This window comes from Argiope bruennichi, chromosome 8 (assembly GCF_947563725.1).
Source record: "Argiope bruennichi chromosome 8, qqArgBrue1.1, whole genome shotgun sequence".
Classification (NCBI taxonomy): Eukaryota; Metazoa; Arthropoda; class Arachnida; order Araneae; family Araneidae; genus Argiope; species Argiope bruennichi.
In genome coordinates, this window is record NC_079158.1 from 114,089,547 (window position 1) to 114,112,093 (window position 22,547).

The following is a 22,547-nucleotide window of genomic DNA, read 5'->3' on the forward strand; positions in this document are numbered from 1 at the left end:
GATTTATCTTTCATAGAACCGTGCATGAAAGTTTTTACTTCCCTATTTTTCAGAAATTTAAGTATTGTTTCCACTGATTAAAGTGTTTTACACAGATTGTGAACAATTGGAGTTTTAACTAAGAAATTCTCAAGAGTATTATAAGTTATCTGAGCGATTATTAAATATCAAATATTTATAATTTCATTTTCTAAATAATTTACAACCTTTCGAAGGATGATTGTTTAATATTGCTTTAATTTCAAAAAAAAACATTCCGGGCATAAGGCATTGAATGCACAGATTGCAGAATATTCATATTCAGAAAACTTCTTCTTTTTGGTTTGTTATCAAACGTTCAGACAACTGTAATTTTCTATCAAAGAATTGAAGTAAGTGTAAAAAAAAATTAATCAAGGTTTTACATTTTGTTTTCAAGCATGTGAGTAAAAGTTTCAATAAAACTCAGTTCAAAATAAATAAAAAAATTAAATTCACCAAATTCAAATATAAAAAAATATATAAGTTCAACTTTTCTTTTCATAGTTGCATTACTTACAGTTTTCTTCAGCTTCTTGAACAGTTCGAAAATGTTGAAGTCGGCTTCAGCAACTCTGTTTAGTAAAAAAAATTAAAATAAAATAAAAAATTACAATAAACTATAAAGATACCATAAAAAAGAGAAGGAGAAGAGAAAACTTAGCAATATAAACACATTTAAACAAAACTGCATATTCGCACAATGTTTTCTATAAGAACAAACTGAATCTCAACTCTCTAACGACGACCTGAATGATCTGAGGTATTCAAATGATTATTCTTAACAAAGAGGCATTAGGCTAGTTTCAAAGAAAAATGGGATTATCGTAGAGAAGATATTGATAATCCACATCTAGACAATAATTAACCTTCTAGATTTTTTTGTTCTATTATTCTATTATTACCTTCATTCTGTTCAATTGCATTCTATTAATGCATGCTTTGAAATGGAAAAAATATTGTTACGAATCTGTGATGCGGCTTCCCAGCATAGTTGGTTCCATAGGAGGTCCCAGAGCTTGGCGACAAACTTGGCGACCATTTGGCGACGAATTTGGCGACTTTGGCGACTTTGGCGCCAAAATAGATTATACCCGAAACATCGAGAATTTTCCCGATCCAGTAGGAACGGAGATATGCCTCGAACGTTCCTGATTGGTTGAGAGGCTTCTAGCCCCGCCTCTTAAGACCTATAAAAGGAGCTACAGCTGCCGGGGAGTAGTGGTGAATTGAGTAGTAGTCGAGAGTCGTCGGGATCGACAGGGAAGAATGAGTCTTCCAGAGAGAGTAGTCGTGACACAGTGGAGTCGATGGTGAAGAACTGGTCTTCCAGGGATAAGCGGAGCAGCGACGGAGTCAAGCTAGTGCTGGACTAAGCTGTGCGCTATTGTCTGCAGTAGAGTCAGTTGTGTGCTGCACGTCTCGGCTGAAGATAATCGTCTTCTGTGCTGTATATAGTTGTCGTCTTTGTGCTGTCCTGTGTGTCTTCGTGTAAATAAACGTCGTTGTTTTATTATCTACTGCTGATTGAGCGTTCTCCACACCATATAACTCCCACTATCCAAACGAACCCCGGAAATTTCGTAACAATATTTAAAAAAGTTCCCTGTCTAAAATTCATTAAGTAATTAGTCAAATAATCACTTTAATGAAGCGATCATTTCGAATAATTGAAGTAAATTAGGTTTATGAGTTGACGAGTTCAATTTAAACATCTTGCTTTCAACAAATGTCAATGCTACAGAGACAAAAATTTTATCATTCATCTTCCAAAAAGAGTTCAACATGTAAAAACTACTCCCGGGCAAACTGTTACAACTCTTCCAGGAAAATAATTTTTTATTGGTCATTCAAACTAGTTTTGAATCATAAATACGATTGATCAGTGGGTAATAACATAAAGCGAAGAAGTCGGCTGCTTATCCCAACATTAAAGCAAGATTTGAATTTCCATTAAAGTGTTGCCAACTCTATTAAAAAACTATTTGACTGCTGATAGTTTAAGGCTAGCAAAAATGGAGCGTACACGATAGTACAACGTGTTAATGTACGATTTTATTTAAATAAAAAACACAGTTATCTCTTTAAATTTTTATATTTTTATTGAATTGTCAAGTACACAGGATAGAATTATTTATGGAATAACACATAGGACAAATAGAATCTACGGCTTTGCTGGTACATACACGCTGCTTTGCCAAAATTTTCCAGAACAATTTTGCATAAATATGGCTGAATTTCGTTGATACAGCGTGGAATTTCCTCCTTCAATGCACGCGTGCTTGTGGTTTGTTGCCATAGATCTTTGACTTAATTACTCCATAAAAAATCCAATGGCTTTAGATCAAACGATCTAGGGGGCCAATTCTTAAAATTTCGAAATGTGACCAGCAGACTTTCATTGTTTTCGAAGTGTTGTTCAACAATGAAAACATGTTGTTCTATCGTGTAATGTTCGCTTTTATTAACCCTAAACTAACAGTTGTCAAATAGATTTTTAATAAGATTGCCAACACTTTACTGAAAGAATGGTGGCAAATTCAAATCTTGTGTTAGTTTTGGGACACCCTTTACTTCATTAAACCTCATATATACTTATTTTTTCTATCCCATTATAGAAAACCCATCATACTTGATAATATATTTCTCTAAATTTTATCGCATTATGTTTACAATTGTTACATCGACCGTCTAAAAATGAAATTCAAACTTACGATCGAGTCTCCTTTCCAGTGAGTTTGTCCAAGATCTTCTTCCAGTAGTCCTTGGCTTTTTCTCTGATCTGCTTGATGAGCTCCTTGGCCTTATCTCCGATTTCAACCTTCAAGTCTTTCAACTTTTCGCGGATTTCCTTGAACTAAAATATGAAATCAACAATTTTATTGCTTTCATATAATTTGCCTAATATATTTGTAAAAATCAAATCGTAAAAGATTTTACTCTGCGCTCTAATGGAATAAATATCCTACATATTCTATAAAAATAAAGCAAATAACATTTTCTTTTGAATATCTGATACTATCTAGTCGTGGTAATAACATATATGGATCGACCAAGCAATCTTCCATTAGGCCAGTCCAATAGATACAGAGGTGATGGTGTGCGCCATGTTACATGAATGCCTGAGGGATTTTGAATGCCTACATAATAATCTTTTTGATTCTTGAAAATGGAATGAAGTTTATCCTTATTTGGGGGTCAATTTGCACTATTATCAGTAGCTTCACTGTCAGAGCAGCTTTTCTAGTATCATATGTTACTTTTAAGATTACATGTTTCTGAACTATTTGTGTTTTTAGTTGATTGATTCTATCAGCATGAATCAATGTTGTTGTTTGCTCGATTACATTAACATGATTCCTTAGATGTCGAAAAATAAATAAATAACATTATATCAATTTCTTTAATTGCTATAATAATTTAAATCGTTTGGTTTTTTTTTTTTTTTTTTGGTTTTTTTTACTGAAATTTTTTTATTGATTGGTAATTATCAACTAATAGGTTCATTGTTCAACTGTCTGAACTGAAATCTTTAAATATCAATCAATAAATAACTAACAGATAGATCAACTGATTTTTGCACTTTAGAGGTAACCCTATCACTGAATAGAATTTCAGCCTTCAAAATTTTAAAAAGAATCATCTACCTTCTGAATGTACTCCTCCTTGACGACTTTGCCATTTTCAATGGCTTCCTTCACCTTGGCCAAGATTTCGTCCAAGTGTTCCTGGAGTTTCTTGCCGAGTTCAGTCTTGGGGTCTCTGTGAAAGAAAAAGAAAGATTCAGACGCTTTTTTTTAATTAAAAAAAACATATCTCTTAAAAACTGATAGATTCAATGGACAAAGAGTCAACAAACTTTAAAGGTGGAAGAATCAAATTGGCATATCTCGAAAATTAATAAACTATTAAATTTATTTTTGCAAATAATTGAAATTTAAATTAGTAGCATGTCAAGTAATAATATCTAATGTATCATTATTTGTATCTTGTTTTACAAGTGCATCATTATTATTGTCTATATTTTTATTTTTGTAGTTAAATGTGCCTTTGTGAGGCGAATCTTTCTTATTCAAAATTCATTAAAAAATTTATTGTTTTTATTGATTTAAATACTGAACGAAAAAAATCATATAATCAATATCTGAATGTTCTATTTGCAATTAGTCGTTTGTAAGCTAACACAAAACACAACAGAGCCCTATGCCGCTAAAGTTATTATTTTCAAAATTTTATTCAAGTAGTGCCATTACATCATTTAAATCGTTAATTTGCATTAAATGGAATACATATGTTGAAAACGATTGCTCACATAGATATGGTACCACATTCTGAAAAAAAAATTGAACACAGTGCTTTATCGTTTGACATGCCAGACAAACTATTTGAGAAAAAAAAATTGTTCTTTCTCAAATGGCGTCTTTCTCTTGAAAAAAGATGCATTCCGGTGACACTTCTTAAAAGTCATCAGGTTTTACGTCCCTGATGAGTAAAAATATTGCAATATTTACCAAACAATTGCAACTTCCTTCGTGTGAATAATAATCTTTAAAATATTTCATAAAGTAAATTAAGATAGTTTTAGTTTTATTTTCAGTTCCACTTTAGGATCAAACAAAGTATCCCAAAAAACAACATGTTGTTTGCGGGTTACAATTTCCCCAACAACTGGCAGAGTATGGCTTGAATCACTTACTCATCAGCGAAAGCAGCGCTTTCGGGTCTGAGTTTTTCCAAAAGCTTGTTCCAGTAGTCCTTGGCTTTTTCCTTTAAGTTTTTCAGAACTTCCTTGGCCTTGTTGCTGATGTCAACCTTCAAGTCCTTCAGCTGTTCTCGGATCTCCTTGAGCTACAAAGAAAAAGAAATGAATTATTACATATATTTTATAAACAAGGTATGGCAACATCAATGTTTATTTATACATTGCGTATAATTTCAAAAGTGGTATATTTAGTTAAGAATTAAAGATGATGGACACTCCATTTCGAAGTATAATTTTTTTCTCATCTTTATTGAAACAATTCGAGAGTTGTTTGGACTACATTTAAATGGCAATTCTTCGCTTTATCTAAAGTTGTAATCGCAAAAATTCTTTAAATTAAACTCCTTTACTTATTTAAAATTAAGGTAGCAGTGATCAGCGGTGGCCTGGTGGTAAAGTCTCGTCTGTGGGTCCCCCAAGCTTCCAGGTTCGAGACCTCGTTCCACTGAAAACCGTCTTTGTAAGTGGATCTGGTACATGTGTTAAATAAATTAGGGCCAAATGTTCTACCACTGATGTAGTTCGGAAGTTTGGAGAGGGTAGGGGCCAGTTCAGGTGACGTCCTCGTCATCTGTCAATGGTTCAAAATTACGAAATCCTCCCAAAATAGCCCTAGTGTTGTTTTACAATGGGTCTTTAATATAGGGTTGCAGTTTGGGGTGAAAAGTGACCATGATATAAGCTATTCTTAGAATGTATATATGGATGAGTAAAGTTGTTTGACGTTTGCTAATTATGTAATTCAATTTTGAAATAGAGAACATCTTTCGATCTTTGTTATTATAAAGCCATAAACTCATTGCTTCATTGTAGCTAAATATAGAATGATTAACATTTTCTTCATAATAAAGTAATCTGTAAAAGGCTTACAGGAAAAAAAGGCATTCAGGTGTGACACTTTTTATAGTGATTATTATTGATATTGATTTTTATAACAACGCCCTCGTCCCATTTGGTAGTGTTCCAATAAAACTAATAGAAGTGAAGAAAGCTGTTTATAAGAACAATCAACTTTCCTACAGCTGTAAGAATATTCTGTGTTCTAATTCATATTTTCAGGAATTAAAAGCAATAAGACGAAAGGGGGAAAAAAGATTAGTATCGCTATAACAGAAATTTCTTTATTTTTTTTTTCTTTCTCAAAAAATAAATCAATTCTGTTATTTTTAAATCTTTTATCGATTAAAATGTTCTAAATAAATTTTGAAGTACAATTTCTATACACTTGATCCATAAATTTACCTCTTTAAATTAATTTTATATCTATTGATAAAAGCAAAGTACCTAAGCATTTTATGAATTAATTATATGTCGTTAATAATGTTATGAGAATACAAATCTAAAATTTTATGCATTTACCATGAAACATACTAATGACGCGTTCATAACTAACAATCACCTTAAGCATCATATTGTTACGAACCTATAATATTGCTACCCGGCACGAATAGAGTCATCGTAAGAAAGACCGTTGTACGATCGGTTCTGTACGTGCTAAGATCAATGAATTTAGAGCTTGGCGACAGACTTGGCGAGCATTTGGTGGCTTGGCGATAAATTTGGCGAGTTTGGCGACTAAATGGATAGTACCGGAAAGTTCGAGAACTTTCACGATCCATCCACTAACAACCGAGATGCAGCCAGGTACGCCCTGATTGGTCAGAAGATTCTAGCCCCGCCTCCCGGAACTATAAAAGACGGGCACTCAGAAGCTACGAAGAAGTTGTTGTGTGGATCGTCAGAAGAGGTGTGTGAGAGAGGAGTCGACACGTAGAGAGGTCTTGGAGGATTAGACAGCAAGAAAGCTGCTGAACTATAGCAATTAAATGTGCTGCGTTATTTCGATTAATTTGCGATATTTGTAGTAGAAGAAAAATTTTGTAACAATATTCTCAAAGAAAAATTAAAATAAATCTGACAATTTTTCACATTGTTTTAAACATTGTTGACTCTGATTTTGGAATATCTCTCGTTTCGTTTTTTCTTAAGAAAAAAAAATATTTTGATACAGATATGGAAAAGTTCCAAAAATAGAGCAATTCTAGAGAAATTACCTTTTCAAGGGTTTCTTCTTTGACTGTCTTTCCGTTCTCAATGGCTTCCTTGACCTTTTCTAGCATTTCATCGAATTTTTCCTTCAATTTCTGTCCGAGTTCGGTCTTGATTTCATCGCTGGAAAAATCAGCACCAAATTGTTAGGATTGAGTTTCAATGTGGCTTCTCTTTTGATAAAATATATACAATAGATTTCTATATAAAATAACAACCACATTTACGAATTCAATTTATTATGTTTTCTGATTTTGGTTTGAGGTTGTGGTGCTTCATCTAATTTTACAGTTCCATATCTGGCAATAGATAGTAAGTATAGCTCACAAATACCGCTAACTAATTAAAATGTTTTCATTTTCTCATAAGAAATAGAAAATTTATAAATAAATCCCTAGAATGATTAAAGTAATTAAATTCGAATTACTACTAGGATTACATAATAAAATAAAAGGGCCCACTTAAAATATATAACGATAAATTTGTTTCAAGCTTCTAAAGCCCTTTCGTTTAGAACATATTTTATTGATCGAAAAAATGCAGACACTTCTAAAATTATTTTATTTCAGAAATTGAAAGTTGATAAAATGAAATCGGAAAAAACATGGGAGAGGGAGGGGGTATTCATTCCCCATTGTGAAGATAATGAATAATCACATTTCATACAATCTAGCGCATTTTTTTAAGTTGAAACATGAAATAATTTGAGAATCATTAAATAATTCAAATGAGTCACTGGACAGGGTCTTTTGGAATGTTTTCAAAGATGTTATCCAATATGACTTGAATTTGTTTTTTAAAACTTGGTAATACTGAGATGTAAGTAGAAATTGTTACAGACACTTGCTGCGAATATGGAATATTTTTTCACACTTAACCCAATGTATCTTTCATAAAGTACAAATTGATTAAGTTTTTTAATCATTTAGATTTTCACTAGCAGTTAATTTTTAAATTTTCTAGTATCGTAAAAGTTGATAATCAATGAATGGAACGATCATAAAGTAAGGCTTATCATATAACAATTTTAACCAGGGGGAATGACCTCTCCTTTCTTGCTTATTCTCCAGAAAAGTCTTTAAATGGTATTATAGACCCCCAATAAAATTATGTAATTTAGACTAGGTTATGAAGGCCACAAGTGCTCAGATTTTTATTTTCAGTATTCTAACATTAGAATTATAATAAAATAAAACTAAATATACATTCCGAATCGATTTTTCGACCGATAGAAATTAAATTCAACTTGTATATTACATAGATAATATATAAGAGTATGTAATTTTAGTAACACTTTCATAAACTGCTTTAACACTTTCATAAGATTTATCACTGCTGTTTTTTTTTTTTTTTTTTTTTTTTTTTTTTTGAGCTACCACAATTGTTTGCATAAGGCAGATGACGGTCAATTCATTGGCAGATTAGATTCAAAATCTGCTCCATATTTTGAATCTAATTTGTGTATCTAACTATCTAGTTCTTTTCTTTACATTATCGTATTCCTTTATATTCAGACAGCCAGATAGACAGACTTCCTGTGAAAAATTTTATGGAAATCTGCTAATTTGATGTAAATGCCACATACGAAATTTCATCCGTCTGACTTAAAGCGATTTTGAATTACTGTGTTCAGAGGCATATAGAATTCCAAAAATATGTTTTTCGAAAGTAAAACAAAGTAAAAAGGTTTGATTTAGCTTTAGTAAGTTAGTTGTGATATGAGAATTAAAGGATAATTTAGATTGTAGTTACTCCAGTTAACCCTCAATAAACTATAAAGAGGTTTACCGGTAAATAATATTATTTTTTTTAAAAAATCCACTGCTGCTGTTTTATTCTCCTGTTCTTTTTATTAAAGAAGTGAATTTCATTTTATTATGTTTTTATTATGTCTCGGGGAAATGGTGTATTTGACATATGATCATATTTATCGTTTGTATCATTAACAATAAAGACTTTTTGAAACTTCCTCTTAATTTTCTTCGGGAAAAAATATTAAAAAGAATTGATATATTTCATCCATTTTTAATTTCGAAATAAAATTAATTAAGTTAAAAAACACTTTTCTAAATTTTAAATATCAATAATATAAAAGTCCTGAATGGATTATAAATATTAAGTCATATCCATAATAATAAAAATTAATATTTATAAGACAATTTGGAATAGAAAGTTACAAATTTTAAATTAAGTAAGATCAAGAATGACATGGGACAGGAAGTTACAAATTTTAAATTAAATTAAATCAAGAATTATTTAGTAAGTTTAATATCAGCATACTCAGAGTAGAGGGCATTTTCTCTGTCAGGGTTCAATTTGTCCAAGATCTTCTTCCAGTAGTCCTTGGCCTTCTCCTTCAGGCGCTCAATGAGTTCTTTGGCCTTCTCGCCCAATTCCACTCTCAAGTCCTTCAGCTTGCCGCGGATTTCCTTCAACTACAGCAATTAAGAAACGAATAATTTATATTTTCTAATATAAAAATCAATATTAGTTTTTTTCTCTGTGAATTATGATTCGGTTTCTAATCTCAATTTTGTTTTAAAATTTCCTCATTCAATATTAAGAAAAACTAAAAAAAAAATATTTTACTTTTTCAAGGTAGTCTTCTTTGACAGCCTTGCCCTGTTCGATGGCCTCCTTGATCTTCTCCAAGATCTCCTCGAAACGTTCTTTCAATTTCCTGCCGAGTTCAGTCTTAATGTCTTCACTGAAAAAAACATCCATAAAATATTAAAGTCAAATTTTCATTATTATTAATATTTATTAATATCGCTTAGTGAAAACTTCTTTAATAAATTCCAAATAAAACTGCAAAGCACCTGGTCTGCTATATATTAAAACCTATTTGGTTTTCAAATGTTAGACCGTCTCATTGCCATTCTTATTGGTAGCATTCTAAACTATTATACAGTACCATTTTTTGATTGATAGTTTTATACAATTGAATACTAATCATAAAAGATTTCCTCAAAAATTTGAAAACAGTGCTTTCTATAAAAATGAAGAATTCTTCGTGACATTCACTTACTCGGCATAGAGGACATTGTCCTTATCAGGGTTCAGTTTGTCCAAGATCTTCTTCCAGTAATCCTTGGCCTTCTCCTTCAGGCGCTCAATGAGTTCCTTGGCCTTCTCGCCCAATTCGACTCTCAAGTCCTTCAGCTTGCCACGGATTTCCTTCAACTACAGTGATAAAATTATTTAAATAATTAATATTTTCAGATGGGAAAAAATATTTTTTTAGATTTGTTTCACTGTGAATTCATTATTTGGAGTTTAATTTTAAATTATTTTTACCTTTTCAAGGTATTCTTCCTTGACTCCCTTTCCTTGCTCGATGGCTTCCTTGATTTTGTTCAGGATCTCCTCGAAGCGTTCCTTCAGTTTTCTTCCGAGTTCAGTCTTGACGTCTTCACTGAAATAGTAATTATCATGAAATTAAAAATATGACTGGAAATGGAGACTACTTTTCATTCATATTTCATTTCATTCAAGATTTGCATTCACTTAAAACATTCTTAGTATATTGTAAACAAAAAGAAATATCTCCTGATTTGATAGAAATTAAAATCTACTTCAGTTTAAAACATAGATTATAATGCTGAAATATTTTAGTTGTGAATTTAAAAGCCACCTTACAGTCTGTTTATATCAGAAAATTATATTTCGCTTACTCGTCATATAAGATTTCCTCAACAGATCGTTTTTCAGGGTTCAATCTGTCCAAGATCTTCTTCCAGTAATCTTTAGCCTTCTCCTTCAATTTTTCAAGGAGTTCCTTAGCCTTTTCGGTAATCTCAACCTTCAGGTCCCTCAACTTGCCACGGATTTCCTTCAACTAAAAAGAAACAAAATATATTTTTAAGCAACAGTTCCTTGAAGCGCATTAATCAATAGAGTAAATATACAATATAAAATAATTTTTCTTACAATTAAAATGCCCCATACCTTTTCAAGAGTGTCCTCACTGACAACCTTGCCTTTTTCAATGGCATCCTTCAATTTTTCAAGGATTTCTTGGTAACGTTCCTTCAGTCTGTTCTTCAGATCTTCGAGGTTTTCACTGAAATATTCAAAAGAAATAGAAACGTTTATAAATCGTTAGAATAAATACAGTCGTTTATAAGAAAATAATTTATTATAAAAATGCTTCAGTGAAATAATTATAAGAAAACAATTTATCAACTCACTCGGCGTAGAGTTCCTCATCAATATATCGCTTGTTCTTGTCAGGGTTCAATTTGTCCAAGATTCTCTGCCAGTAGTCCTTGGCCTTCTCCTTCAGTTTTTCAAGGAGTTCCTTAGCCTTTTCGGTAATATCAACCTTAAGGTCCTTCAACTTACCGCGGATTTCCTTTAGCTACAAAAAAATGTTTAATTGAAATCAATTATACCTTTAAAATTTCATTTACAGAACAGGTAAATATTTAATAAGAATGCCACTTTATTTTTGAAAACGTCCTATACCTTTTCAAGAGTATCCTCACTGACAACCTTGCCCTTTTCAATGGCATCCTTTAGCTTTTCAAGGATTTCCTGGTAGCGCTCCTTCAGTCTGTTCTTCAGATCTTCGAGGTTTTCACTGAAATACGAACAAATGTGATTGGTTAAAATTAACTGAAAATATTGTAACAAAAAAAGTAAAAAAATGCTTTAAGGACATAACTCTCATTAAAACAATTAACTACTAACTCTGCGTAAGACTGCTCTTCGTTGTCCTTGTCAGGGTTCAGTTTGTCCAAGATTCTTTGCCAGTAGTCCTTGGCCTTCTCCTTCAGCTTCTCGAAAATTTCCTTAGCCCTGTTGCCGAGGTCAACTTTAAGATCCTTTAGTTTCTCCCTGAGTTCCTTCAACTAAAACAGAAAATTATGTTTTTAATACTTGATATTAAAATAAAGACTTCCTACAAAATATTGCCAATATTCTCGTTGGTGAAATTTAATTTCCGTATTTTTGAATTACCTTCTCAATGTAATCTTCTTTGACGACCTTGCCTTTTTCGATAGCATCTTTCAATTTCTCAAGGAATTCCTCGTAGCGTTCCCTCAACTTGTTCTTGAGTTCTTCCAAGGAATCGCTGAAATGGAATAAAAAACTATGAATAAAGGCAATCGTAACTTTCATAAATTTCAATGCTTTTTTATAAGGCATTAAAAAAGAAATGAAATTTTTAATTACTCAAATTGTGAGCAGCCACACAGAAACTTTACTCACTTGGCGTAAAGCTCCTCTTCAACGGATCGTTTGTTGTTGTCAGGGTTCAATTTGTCCAAAATTCTCTTCCAATAGTCCTTGGCCTTCTCCTTCAATTTTTCAAGGAGTTCCTTAGCCTTGTCGGTGATTTCAACCTTCAAGTCTCTCAATTTGCCACGGATTTCCTTTAGCTAAGAGAAGAAACATATTTAATTTAAATCAGTAATTCTTTTAAAATTTGATTAAGTGAAATAAGTGAAGAAATATAGCAAGAAAAGCCACTTTTTAAAGATAGTGCCTCATACCTTTTCAAGAGTATCCTCACTGACAACCTTTCCTTTTTCAATGGCATCCTTCAATTTTTCAAGGATTTCTTGGTAGCGCTCCTTCAGTCTGTTCTTCAGATCTTCGAGGTTTTCACTGAAATACGAACAAATGTGATTGGTTAAAATTAACTGAAAATATTGTAACAAAAAAGTAAAAAAATGCTTTTAGGACATAACTCTCATAAAAAAATTAACTACTAACTCTGCGTAAGACTGCTCCTCGTTGTCCTTGTCAGGGTTCAATTTGTCCAGGATCTTCTTCCAGTAGTCCTTGGCCTTCTCCTTCAGCTTCTCGAAAATTTCCTTAGCCCTGTTGCCGAGGTCAACTTTAAGATCCTTTAGTTTCTCCCTGAGTTCCTTCAACTAAAACAGAAAATTATGTTTTTAGTACTTGATATTAAAATAAAGACTTCCTACAAAATATTGCCAATATTCTCGTTGGTGAAATTTAATTTCCGTATTTTTGAATTACCTTCTCAATGTAATCTTCTTTGACGACCTTGCCTTTTTCGATAGCATCCTTCAATTTCTCAAGGAATTCCTCGTAGCGTTCCCTCAACTTGTTCTTCAGTTCTTCCAAGGAATCGCTGAAATGGAATAAAAAACTATGAATAAAGGCAATCGTAACTTTCATAAATTTCAGTGCTTTTTTATAAGGCATTAAAAAAGAAATGAAATTTTTAATTACTCAAATTGTGAACAGCCACACAGAAACTTTACTCACTTGGCGTAAAGCTCCTCTTCAACGGATCTTTTGTTGTTGTCAGGGTTCAATTTGTCCAAAATTCTCTTCCAATAGTCCTTGGCCTTCTCCTTCAATTTTTCAAGGAGTTCCTTTGCCTTGTCGGTGATTTCAACCTTCAGGTCTCTCAACTTGCCACGGATTTCCTTTAGCTAAGAGAAGAAACGTATTTAACTTAAATCAGTAATTCTTTTAAAATTTGATTAAGTGAAATAAGTGAAGAAATATAGCAAGAAACGTCACTTTTTAAAGATAGTGCCTCATACCTTTTCAAGAGTATCCTCACTGACAACCTTTCCTTTTTCAATGGCATCCTTCAATTTTTCAAGGATTTCTTGGTAGCGTTCCTTCAGTCTGTTCTTCAGATCTTCTAGGTTTTCACTGAAATAATTGAAAAAAAATACAGTTATTTATAGTTATAAAAATTCTTTGAAGAAGTACAAACAAAATTTTCGTAAAATAATTCTAAGAAAATAAATTAGTGACTTACTCGGCATAAAGCTCCTCTTCAACGTATCGCTTGTTGTTGTCAGGGTTCAATTTGTCCAAGATTCTCTTCCAATAGTCCTTGGCTTTCTCCTTTAGTTTTTCAAGGAGTTCCTTGGCCTTGTCGGTGATTTCAACTTTCAGGTCCTTCAACTTGCCACGGATTTCCTTGAGCTAAAACAAAAAATGTGTTTAATTTAAACGAATAATTGCTTTAGAATTTGATTAACTAAACGGGACAGAAATATAGCATGAAAAGCCTTTTTTAAGACAGTGTCTCCTACCTTCTCAAGAGTATCTTCACTGACAACCTTGCCTTTTTCAATGGCATCCTTTAGTTTTTCAAGGATTTCTTGGTATCGCTCCTTCAGCTTGTTCTTGAGATCTTCAAGATTTTCGCTATATCAAAAGCAAAGAACAGAGGTCGATTATAGAATAAGTTTTGCTAGAAACAATATTTAAAATCAGGATAACAGGGAGAACTGTATAAAATTAATTGGATTTTTTAGCCCTCTCGCTACCAATCCGGCCCAACCCAACCGTACTAGTTCCGTACTAATGGGCTGTTTTGCGTACAGTTTCTTCTTCAAATAAAAAATTGAGAGTACAATGCAACGGTATCCTTAATGATAATTTACTTTACTCTTGCACCTTCTGCTGAAACTGAAACCTGCCAAAAAATGGATCAATAATATAAAACTTTCACAGCTTCACAACTTTCACACCTTCAAGTTAATAGCGAACGGGTTGACTAAAATCTATTGTAAGTTTTAAATTTTATAGCTTTAGATTATTACAGTTTTAATCAATTTCCTATTTCATTTTTTAATGTTTTCCTTAATTATATTTATAGAATTTTTTCATTCAGAAGCATGTTTAATAAATCTTTGCCAAAAAAAACTGTTATTTTTTTATTTAAATAGTAGTAGTTTAATTTCTAGTAAGAATTTTTTCCAATTATTTGTAATGAAAATCTGTATAATGTTAAAGATCATATTTGCTTTTTTTAGTATAAAATCTGTGAGTGTTTAAATAAGAAGAGGAAGAATTGTATCTGAATTCAATTATATAATTTACTTGTTTAACAATAGCTGAAGTTTTGCATTAATTACAAAAATTAAATTTGCATATTTAAAAGGTTTTTTTTTTTATATATTTATATAAATTGTATGCAAGTGTTACAGATCTTAAAAGGAAGATTTTTATAGATAAATAATCAAAATCATTAAATAGTCATATATTTGCATAATTTTTTGGAGAAAATGGTGGAGTTCCTTCTTCTATATTGATCGGTCAAAATTATTATTTAATGGTTAATTTGACTTGATAACAAAATTCCTTGATAATTCACGAAGGAATTGAGCAGACCACTTTTCCTAATGTAATGAATGTCAATTTTTCGCAAAATGTTTCCATAATGTAAGATAAATATTTGTAGAATCAACTTACTCAGCGTAGGATTCTTTGTTGTCGGGGTTGAGCTTGTCAAGGATCCTCTGCCAGTAGTCCTTGGCCTTCTCCTTCAGCTTCTCGAGGAGTTCCTTGGCCTTAGCGGTCAGATCGACCTTCAGGTCCTTTAGCTTTTCACGGATCTCCTTCAGCTAGCAAGGGGAAAGAAAAGATTAGGAAAGTGATGTGATTAAAAAAATCAGGTCATAAAGAAGGTAAACATTTCTGAAATAACAAGGTGAAAAAAAAATTTTTAATTTGTTAGCTAAGTGATAATCATACCTTTTCAAGGTAATCAGCCTTGACTACTTTGCCTTTTTCGATGGCATCTTTCACTTTTTCGAGGATCTCCTGAAATCGTTCCTTCAGTCTGTTCTTGAGGTCCTCAAGGTTTCCACTGGAAAAGGCAGAAATACATTTAGTATAATATTTAATTTGCTTTTTGAGTAATGGAAGTGAAAGAGTAAAAACATTATTAAAGAGATTTATATAATAAAATGTGAAAAAAGTTTTTCTAAAAATTTTTTGAATAGCCCTGGTCTACAAATTTCAATGTTCATTTGCTTCAGAAAGCAAGTTACCAGTTTCTAATAATGTTGACGCGTTGAATTCGCAAATGATAATGAAAATCTTGATAAGCTCAGGTTTACCAAACATATTAATCATTATTAAAACAAAACTACATGTACACATAGGGGACAACATAAGCTTCTTGCAGCACAGGAGATATCAGAATTTTCTTCCAGTAATAAAAAATAGGATGTGCTTATTAAAAATCAACAGTACAATATAATTCGGATACTAATTGCAAGTACGATGTTCCTTCAGTACCTCCTTTACGTAAATTCTCAGTTGTTTAAAAAGTGACATTCCAAAATAAGTCTGCGATCTGAGATGTCCTAATCTCCAAGGGAAAACTCAATGACAAGCAATAAAAAAGTTATTTTTAAAAACGAAATTTTTATGGAGTATTTTTTTTTCCTTTCTGTTATTTCCAAAAAGCTGTAAAATTAAATTATATGTATGGAGCCCATGCTTTAATCTGTCCAGTAACCTTACAATTAAAGCACAACTTGTAAGTGGCTCCTATAAGTAAGTTAATTATTCATTTTTGTAAATTTTCCACAAATATAAAAAAATTACCAAAATTATATTATTATTATATATTATATTATATTAAATTATATTATATAAAAATTACCAAATACTTTAAAGATTTTGTTTCCTGGATAATTGAAACATGTAAAGGGGAAAAAATTAATCGTAATAAATGAAGAATTCATTCAAAAGACTTTGATTTCCAGCTATATTCTAATTTATTTTAATTCCAAATCAAAAATTTTTGAAAGGAAATCATAATTAATCGTTCTGATTTTAAACGTTAACAAAGGGAGAAATTTTATCATTTATCAGATAACCTGGACGAGTGAAATGAAATATTTTTTGGGTACTGTAACTGTATCGAACCATACACAATAGAAAAAAATTGTATTGATGTAATAGACAAAGGTAAGGTTAATTTAATATTTAATATAGCATAAAGAAGAATTTTTTTTTTGTATAAATGCATGAATATCAATTATTTCCTTATTATAGTTGAATTTTTAGGATTATGACAGAAATTGTAATCAATACATTTTCTATACGTTGATATTACCACAATAAGCTAAATGTATATTAAAATTAATAATATTTGTTAGTAGATAATGTTCAAATGCTTGCTACATCTGTTACTTACTCGTCAGCTTCAAAAGCGAAGTCCAAGTCGTCGATAGCGAATTCATATTCCTCTACAGCTGTAAAAAGAAACGTAATAAATTAGAATTTCTTATTAAAAATTAGCACATATTCCACAAATATTGCCTTTGCATTATTATGTAAAACAGCTCATATTTTTCTTTCGATGTTCTGAATGTATTCTTAAATAAATAATCAATGAAATAAAATATGCCAATAAATCTTTCAATATTTGTATAAATATTAATTTAATTCGTACAATTTAGATTATTCTGAATCTTACTTTTGTTGAAAGAATAATTCGTTGAATGAGCTATGAGATGAATGAACGCATTTTTTAATTCTTGTATAAATAGTGAAATCTAGTTGATGGTATAGGATAATATGATGAATTAAATAATCTTGATAATTTATTCCAACACATTTATTGTTACTTGAATATTTAAACAGCGCTTTTTTAAAACCCTTTTTTATCAATATTCTTCTTAATGAAACTCTGTATTAAAAACTATATTTCATCGTCTTTTTTATAGCCCTGCAATAAAGAAGAACATACATATGTCGCATCATTTACCAGCTATGCTATCATTCAAAGCTTTCCATTTACACTCAACTTAAATTATTGTTGATAAAGTTAAAATAAGTTAAACGGAATTAATAACAAAATATTTACAACGAATATGATTCAAAGTACAATATTATTTTATAAAATGAAAATTAAAGGGATCATCAATTTGAATATTATCGCAAACTTTTGCAACAAATAATTTTCGATTTAATTATAAAAAAAAATTCGAACCGCCGAAAATTCGAACCAAATTTTATTCGTCTCCAATGAGACAAAACAATTATTTATTTGCTATTAATATATATTTTTTTTCAATTTTTGCAAATCGTTTGCATTTTTACTTAACATAAGATAATTCTCTTTCACTTTTTTTATCGTCTGCTCTACCACGGAAAGTTTTCAGCTTTTAATCAACAAGAATTTAAAGAATTTTGATTTCTCAACGACGAATGCATAAAAGGTAAAATAACTTTGAGAGAAGAACTATTTCTTATATTCTGGAAAATAGAAGTCATCAATAAATTCTTTGTTTAATCAATATAAATTACTTCAAAATTTGACTTATTTTGAATTGGAAGAATTTCGAGCATACTGTAAATTAGATATCCAAAAGAAATTTGAAAAGTTAATATTTTTAATAAACTGATGATTTATACGAACTTCCAAAGAATTAATGCTGAAAATAAACAGGTACTTAATAAAAATTGAAAAAACGCAATTGTTTTAGATTAAGGCCTTTTTCAAAATACCTGCTTGATAATTCTTGGCTAGTGTGAATCAATATTTCATTTCAATTTAATTTAAATTAAATTATTATATTAATTTTTGATTGCTATTTTTCATGCAATAGTAACAAATTTAATTTTTATTAGTTGAAGTACGATATTATTTATTTTCAACTTTGGCGCGCCTTAATCGTTCGTTTATTCCAACTATTTTCTAGCTTAAAAATTATTTTTAATTGAAGTTATTAAACGGACAAAAAATAAATATAAATATTCATATCATTATTCTACAGAAACAAATATACTAATCGTTGATTTTGCATTGTGATTTGAACATTTATATTTTGAAATAAATCGTGAATTCAGAATTAAAAGTAACAAATTTTGTAAGCATCAAAAGTAAAAATGTTGGAAATCGCAAAAATTCTGTCTGCTTGAACTGTCAAACTGTCTGCTTGAACGTTACTTTAACTATCTCTTTATTCTATCTTTTGAAGCAGTTAAAGGATTATCAAGAGCTTTTCACGGTTATTACATTACGATGCATTGATCATTTGATGCTTTAAAATAAAATCTTTTGGATTGGATGGAAAATCGTTTACAAATTTTATTGTTTAATTATTTCCATCTAATCTGAGTAATAATTAGAATTTAAATTCATGACCTTGTCAATTGAAAAGCTGAAAAATATATCATGAATTGATCCTTACCCTTTTGAGGCACAGGAATTGCAGAGGCGAGGGCTAAGCCCGCAAGGAAGAGCACCGCGAGAAACTTCATGGCGCTGGAAGAAAAAAAAACAATCTAGAATGTAACTAGACAATTTAACTATTTACATAAATGTTATATGGCAAAATACTCATTATAAAATATTTTTAAACAATCAGAATTATACGTTCTTTTCTTAATACACTGAAAAGTAAAAAAATATTTCGCTTAATCAAAAACTTGGAGGTTAAAGGTTAAAACTGCTAAAAACTCCAAAGAATAAGTTTAGCAAATTGAAATTGAAATAACATTCATAATATACTTTAATAAAGGCCTCCGTTGTGAGTTTGTTTTCTCTGTTGTTAATTTCTTTAACTTGTTATTTCTAGTTACTCGCATACATATTTGTTATGTACATTCTTTTATATATTTTGCTATAATTTCTAATAAAATTATTTTCTATTTTTTAATTCAGATAATAAAAGTGTGTTTTTTAAAAATTGTATTTTCTGTTAATAGCTATTATTTATATTTTGCTAATGCATGAGTCCAAGTAATATAGTAAAAAGAAACTGAAGATTCTTTTACCTCCTTGTTTGAACTAGATAATCTATTATGTGAAAGTCAATATTTCTCTCAAAATAGAATATTTATTCAATTATTTTAGAAAGTTTAATTAAAATAGCTTGTTTCTAACATTTCTCTGAAATAAAGAAAGAATAAATGCTCATTTCTAAAAACATTAATCATAGGAAGCCATGTTTATTTTTAAAAATACAAACAGCAGAATGAAATAAAATATTGAATATAAAAAAAAATGTTTTTTCAAGTGATAAAATGAAAAAATACAAAATAAAAACATTGTTTTAATTAAAATTTTATTTTCGAGAAATTGGATCTTTTTGAGCTTGTGATTACACGTTTTCATAAAATAATGACAATAAGTTTTTGCTTTTTTATATTTTTTCGGTACTAAATATTTAGAAGCAGGTAATAATAACCTTACTTTGTTTACCATATTCTCGCAAAATCTTTTTATGATATTTGATCTCCAAAATTAATGCATTAATTTGATATAAAATTGAGATCAAAACAAAGTAGCCAGATTTTACAGACTTAATTATTTGTAATTGATTGGAAAGTATTTGATCTATGAGTTTGTATTAGAAAAATAAATATTAGTCACTTAAAATAATATTATCGCAATTTTTTATGTATTAATTTTTGCTCCATGAAAGAATATTGAGATTCATAATAATTCTTATTAAAAAAAATATTTCACACGATTATAAATAAGTAAATAATGTTTTAATAATAAAATTTTAAAGCTATAATAAAATCTGAAATCCGAAATGCATATCGTTGCGACTTTTTTCCATGTATTAAATCTTATTATATGAAAAATAATTATATCTCTTTTTAAGATAAATGCATTATTTCAAATACCCATGATATAATTAATGAAAAGTTAGTTTTAATAATTTATTTTTATTGCAATTAAATATATTATCCAAAAAAATATAATCAATTAATAAATATTAGTCACTTAATGTATATTGTTGTTCACGTATTAAATCTCTATAAAAGAACACTGAAATCGATAGTATTTTTTTCTTAAGAAAGATGCATTCTTTCGTATGCTCATTAAATAATAAAAAATTCGTTTACTTCGTAAATTTTACAGTTAGAGATAATATTACTCAAACCCCAAAAATATTTTACAATCCATAGAGCATTAGATTGAAGGTCCAGATTTTGTATCAAACGCCTGTATTTTAAGCATTCAAGTAACTCAACTCCATGAAAAGACCACTTTTAGGTAAGTAAATACTAAGAATTTGAAGTTTTTACTTACTTGTTGCCAGTAATTCCTCCAACGTGAAGCCATTCAGAAGAAATCGGTATTTATACTTGAAATCTTTAAAACAGCAGTCAAAGGTTACACATATTATCAGCTATGGGAAAAAAGAGAAAACATCCATTCTTCTGAAATAGAGTATTGATGTTCCTTGAAAGCGGATGTACATCTGCTGATTTCCCATGGATAAAAAAAAATATTTCCAACAACTGATATTGTGATTGCAGCTAAAGTTTCGATTATAGTGCGAGATTTCTTCTTTTCGTAAATCTCTAATTCAATAAATTTTAGAGATTTTTTTTTGGTAATTTAATTTAAAAGCTACCTAAGGATAAAAAAATAATTATTACATGTAAATTTAAGTTAATTAAAAATATTGAAATTTTTCAAAAGATTTTCATAAAAAGTTAATTTGTTGCTTTGTTAATGAAAATGGTAATTTTCGAACTAAATATCTTCTTTGAAAGAATAATTTTTTTTAAAAAAATCACTGAAATGGAGATAGTTAATGAAAATTTTATATACTATCTCACAATTTACTTATTGAAATGTATCTTTTTTTATTAAACATTTACGGGAAAAATCTTATACATCTTTAAAATTAAATGTAGTGTTATAAGAAACATGTTAGGCCATGCTTATGATTTAATTAATTTATTATTTAATAAATTACTCAGAGTCATGTAGAATACAATAATATATAGAAATAAGAATCCAGGATCTGTTAAATGTTTATGGCATTTGATTCTCCAGTCAATAACCGTGTTCAATCTAATTAATTGAAAATGAATAAGAATTTTTATATTTATTCACACCATTATGTATCATTTATTACAGACGATAAATAATTTTGTCATAAAGAAATATTTTTGTTCGACGATTTTTAATCAAAAATATTTATTTTCAATACTTATCGTTTGCGTGCATGATTAAATTCAAAATACATTTATTTGCTTTTGAAAAATATTCGCAATTCGTATATAGAACAGAAAAAAAGAATCACCGTTGAAAATATACTAGAAAACATTAGCTTTTTTTTCAGTTTCTAAATTCTGAATACTTTTTTTCCATTTTGAATAAGAGCAAGAGAGTTAATTATGAATCGTAAAATACATTTGTAAATGCCAAAATGCATATGATAAAAGATAAAAAGATGTTAGTAGATAATTATTCAATTTTAAGCAATCATTTTTATGTATAATGACATGATAAAGATGTTGTTTTAAGCGAAATTCGAAAATGTTTTCTCATTCGCGAGCGTTGAAGATAAAATCAAACTCCTACGATATTTCCCAAAAAACTGTAAGTGAAATTTTCTTTATTTCTTCAAATATTTTGCGAATGATTTGATGATCTTGACAACACCTGAATCTTATGCAAGAAGAATCAATGAAAATAATTTGAATGTCAAGATTATTCTAATCATTATGAATGGTCTAGAGCAAGATTTCCCAAACTATGGTGCAAGTGCCCTAATGATATTTACATTATTTTGCATAGTACAATTTTTACACAAGAAATTTAAATAAATGTAAAATAGGGCTCTTTTTCCTTTTTTTTTTCTGAGATACGAATATTTCTTTATATATACAGTGGCTCAAAAAATTGAGAGTACACCTTACGTTTACTTGCTAAATGCGACTTTCAATATAAATAACATATTAACGGGAAGTGTAAACTTGTTTTTATTTTTTCACATAACAAATGGTTTAATTTAGAGTAAAAATAAAGAAAAATCAACGAAAAATTTCTAAATTGAAAAGTTTCAGAAGCATTTTAAATAAACATACGCAGAATTTTGCCTCAAAAAATTGAGAATACACCAATGAAATTTTTGCAGTATCACGCATAGAAATAAAGTGTCACTATTAAATTGCATGTCTTTTGGCTCTTATAATGGTCTCTAAACGTCATGGTACCGATTCG

At 29.8% G+C, this 22,547-nt stretch overlaps 1 protein-coding gene across 3 annotated transcripts in view; it reads right to left on the reverse strand.

Annotated features, from left to right (window-relative positions):
* The window catches only part of LOC129981124 (centromere-associated protein E-like), a 119,539-nt gene extending 98,857 nt beyond the window's left edge, over positions 1–20,682 (reverse strand). Inside the window, exons 1-18 of one of the 3 annotated variants that reach the window (XM_056091810.1) lie at positions 20,619–20,681; positions 18,766–18,839; positions 16,764–16,821; positions 15,308–15,422; positions 15,026–15,177; positions 13,861–13,975; positions 13,581–13,750; positions 13,357–13,471; positions 13,073–13,242; positions 12,821–12,935; positions 12,551–12,711; positions 12,328–12,442; positions 12,044–12,213; positions 11,792–11,906; positions 11,522–11,682; positions 11,297–11,411; positions 11,020–11,189; positions 10,778–10,892 (exon numbers count right to left, since the gene is read on the reverse strand). In XM_056091810.1, the coding sequence (XP_055947785.1) occupies positions 10,778–10,892; positions 11,020–11,189; positions 11,297–11,411; positions 11,522–11,682; positions 11,792–11,906; positions 12,044–12,213; positions 12,328–12,442; positions 12,551–12,711; positions 12,821–12,935; positions 13,073–13,242; positions 13,357–13,471; positions 13,581–13,750; positions 13,861–13,975; positions 15,026–15,177; positions 15,308–15,422; positions 16,764–16,821; positions 18,766–18,835 (2,202 nt within the window). In that variant the 5' untranslated portion in view covers positions 18,836–18,839; positions 20,619–20,681. Of the gene's footprint in view, positions 1–10,777; positions 10,893–11,019; positions 11,190–11,296; positions 11,412–11,521; positions 11,683–11,791; positions 11,907–12,043; positions 12,214–12,327; positions 12,443–12,550; positions 12,712–12,820; positions 12,936–13,072; positions 13,243–13,356; positions 13,472–13,580; positions 13,751–13,860; positions 13,976–15,025; positions 15,178–15,307; positions 15,423–16,763; positions 16,822–18,765; positions 18,840–20,618 lie in introns of all 3 variants that reach the window. The other 2 variants (XM_056091813.1, XM_056091812.1) reach the window with 2 other exon arrangements.
* Positions 20,683–22,547: the final 1,865 nt, after the last annotated feature.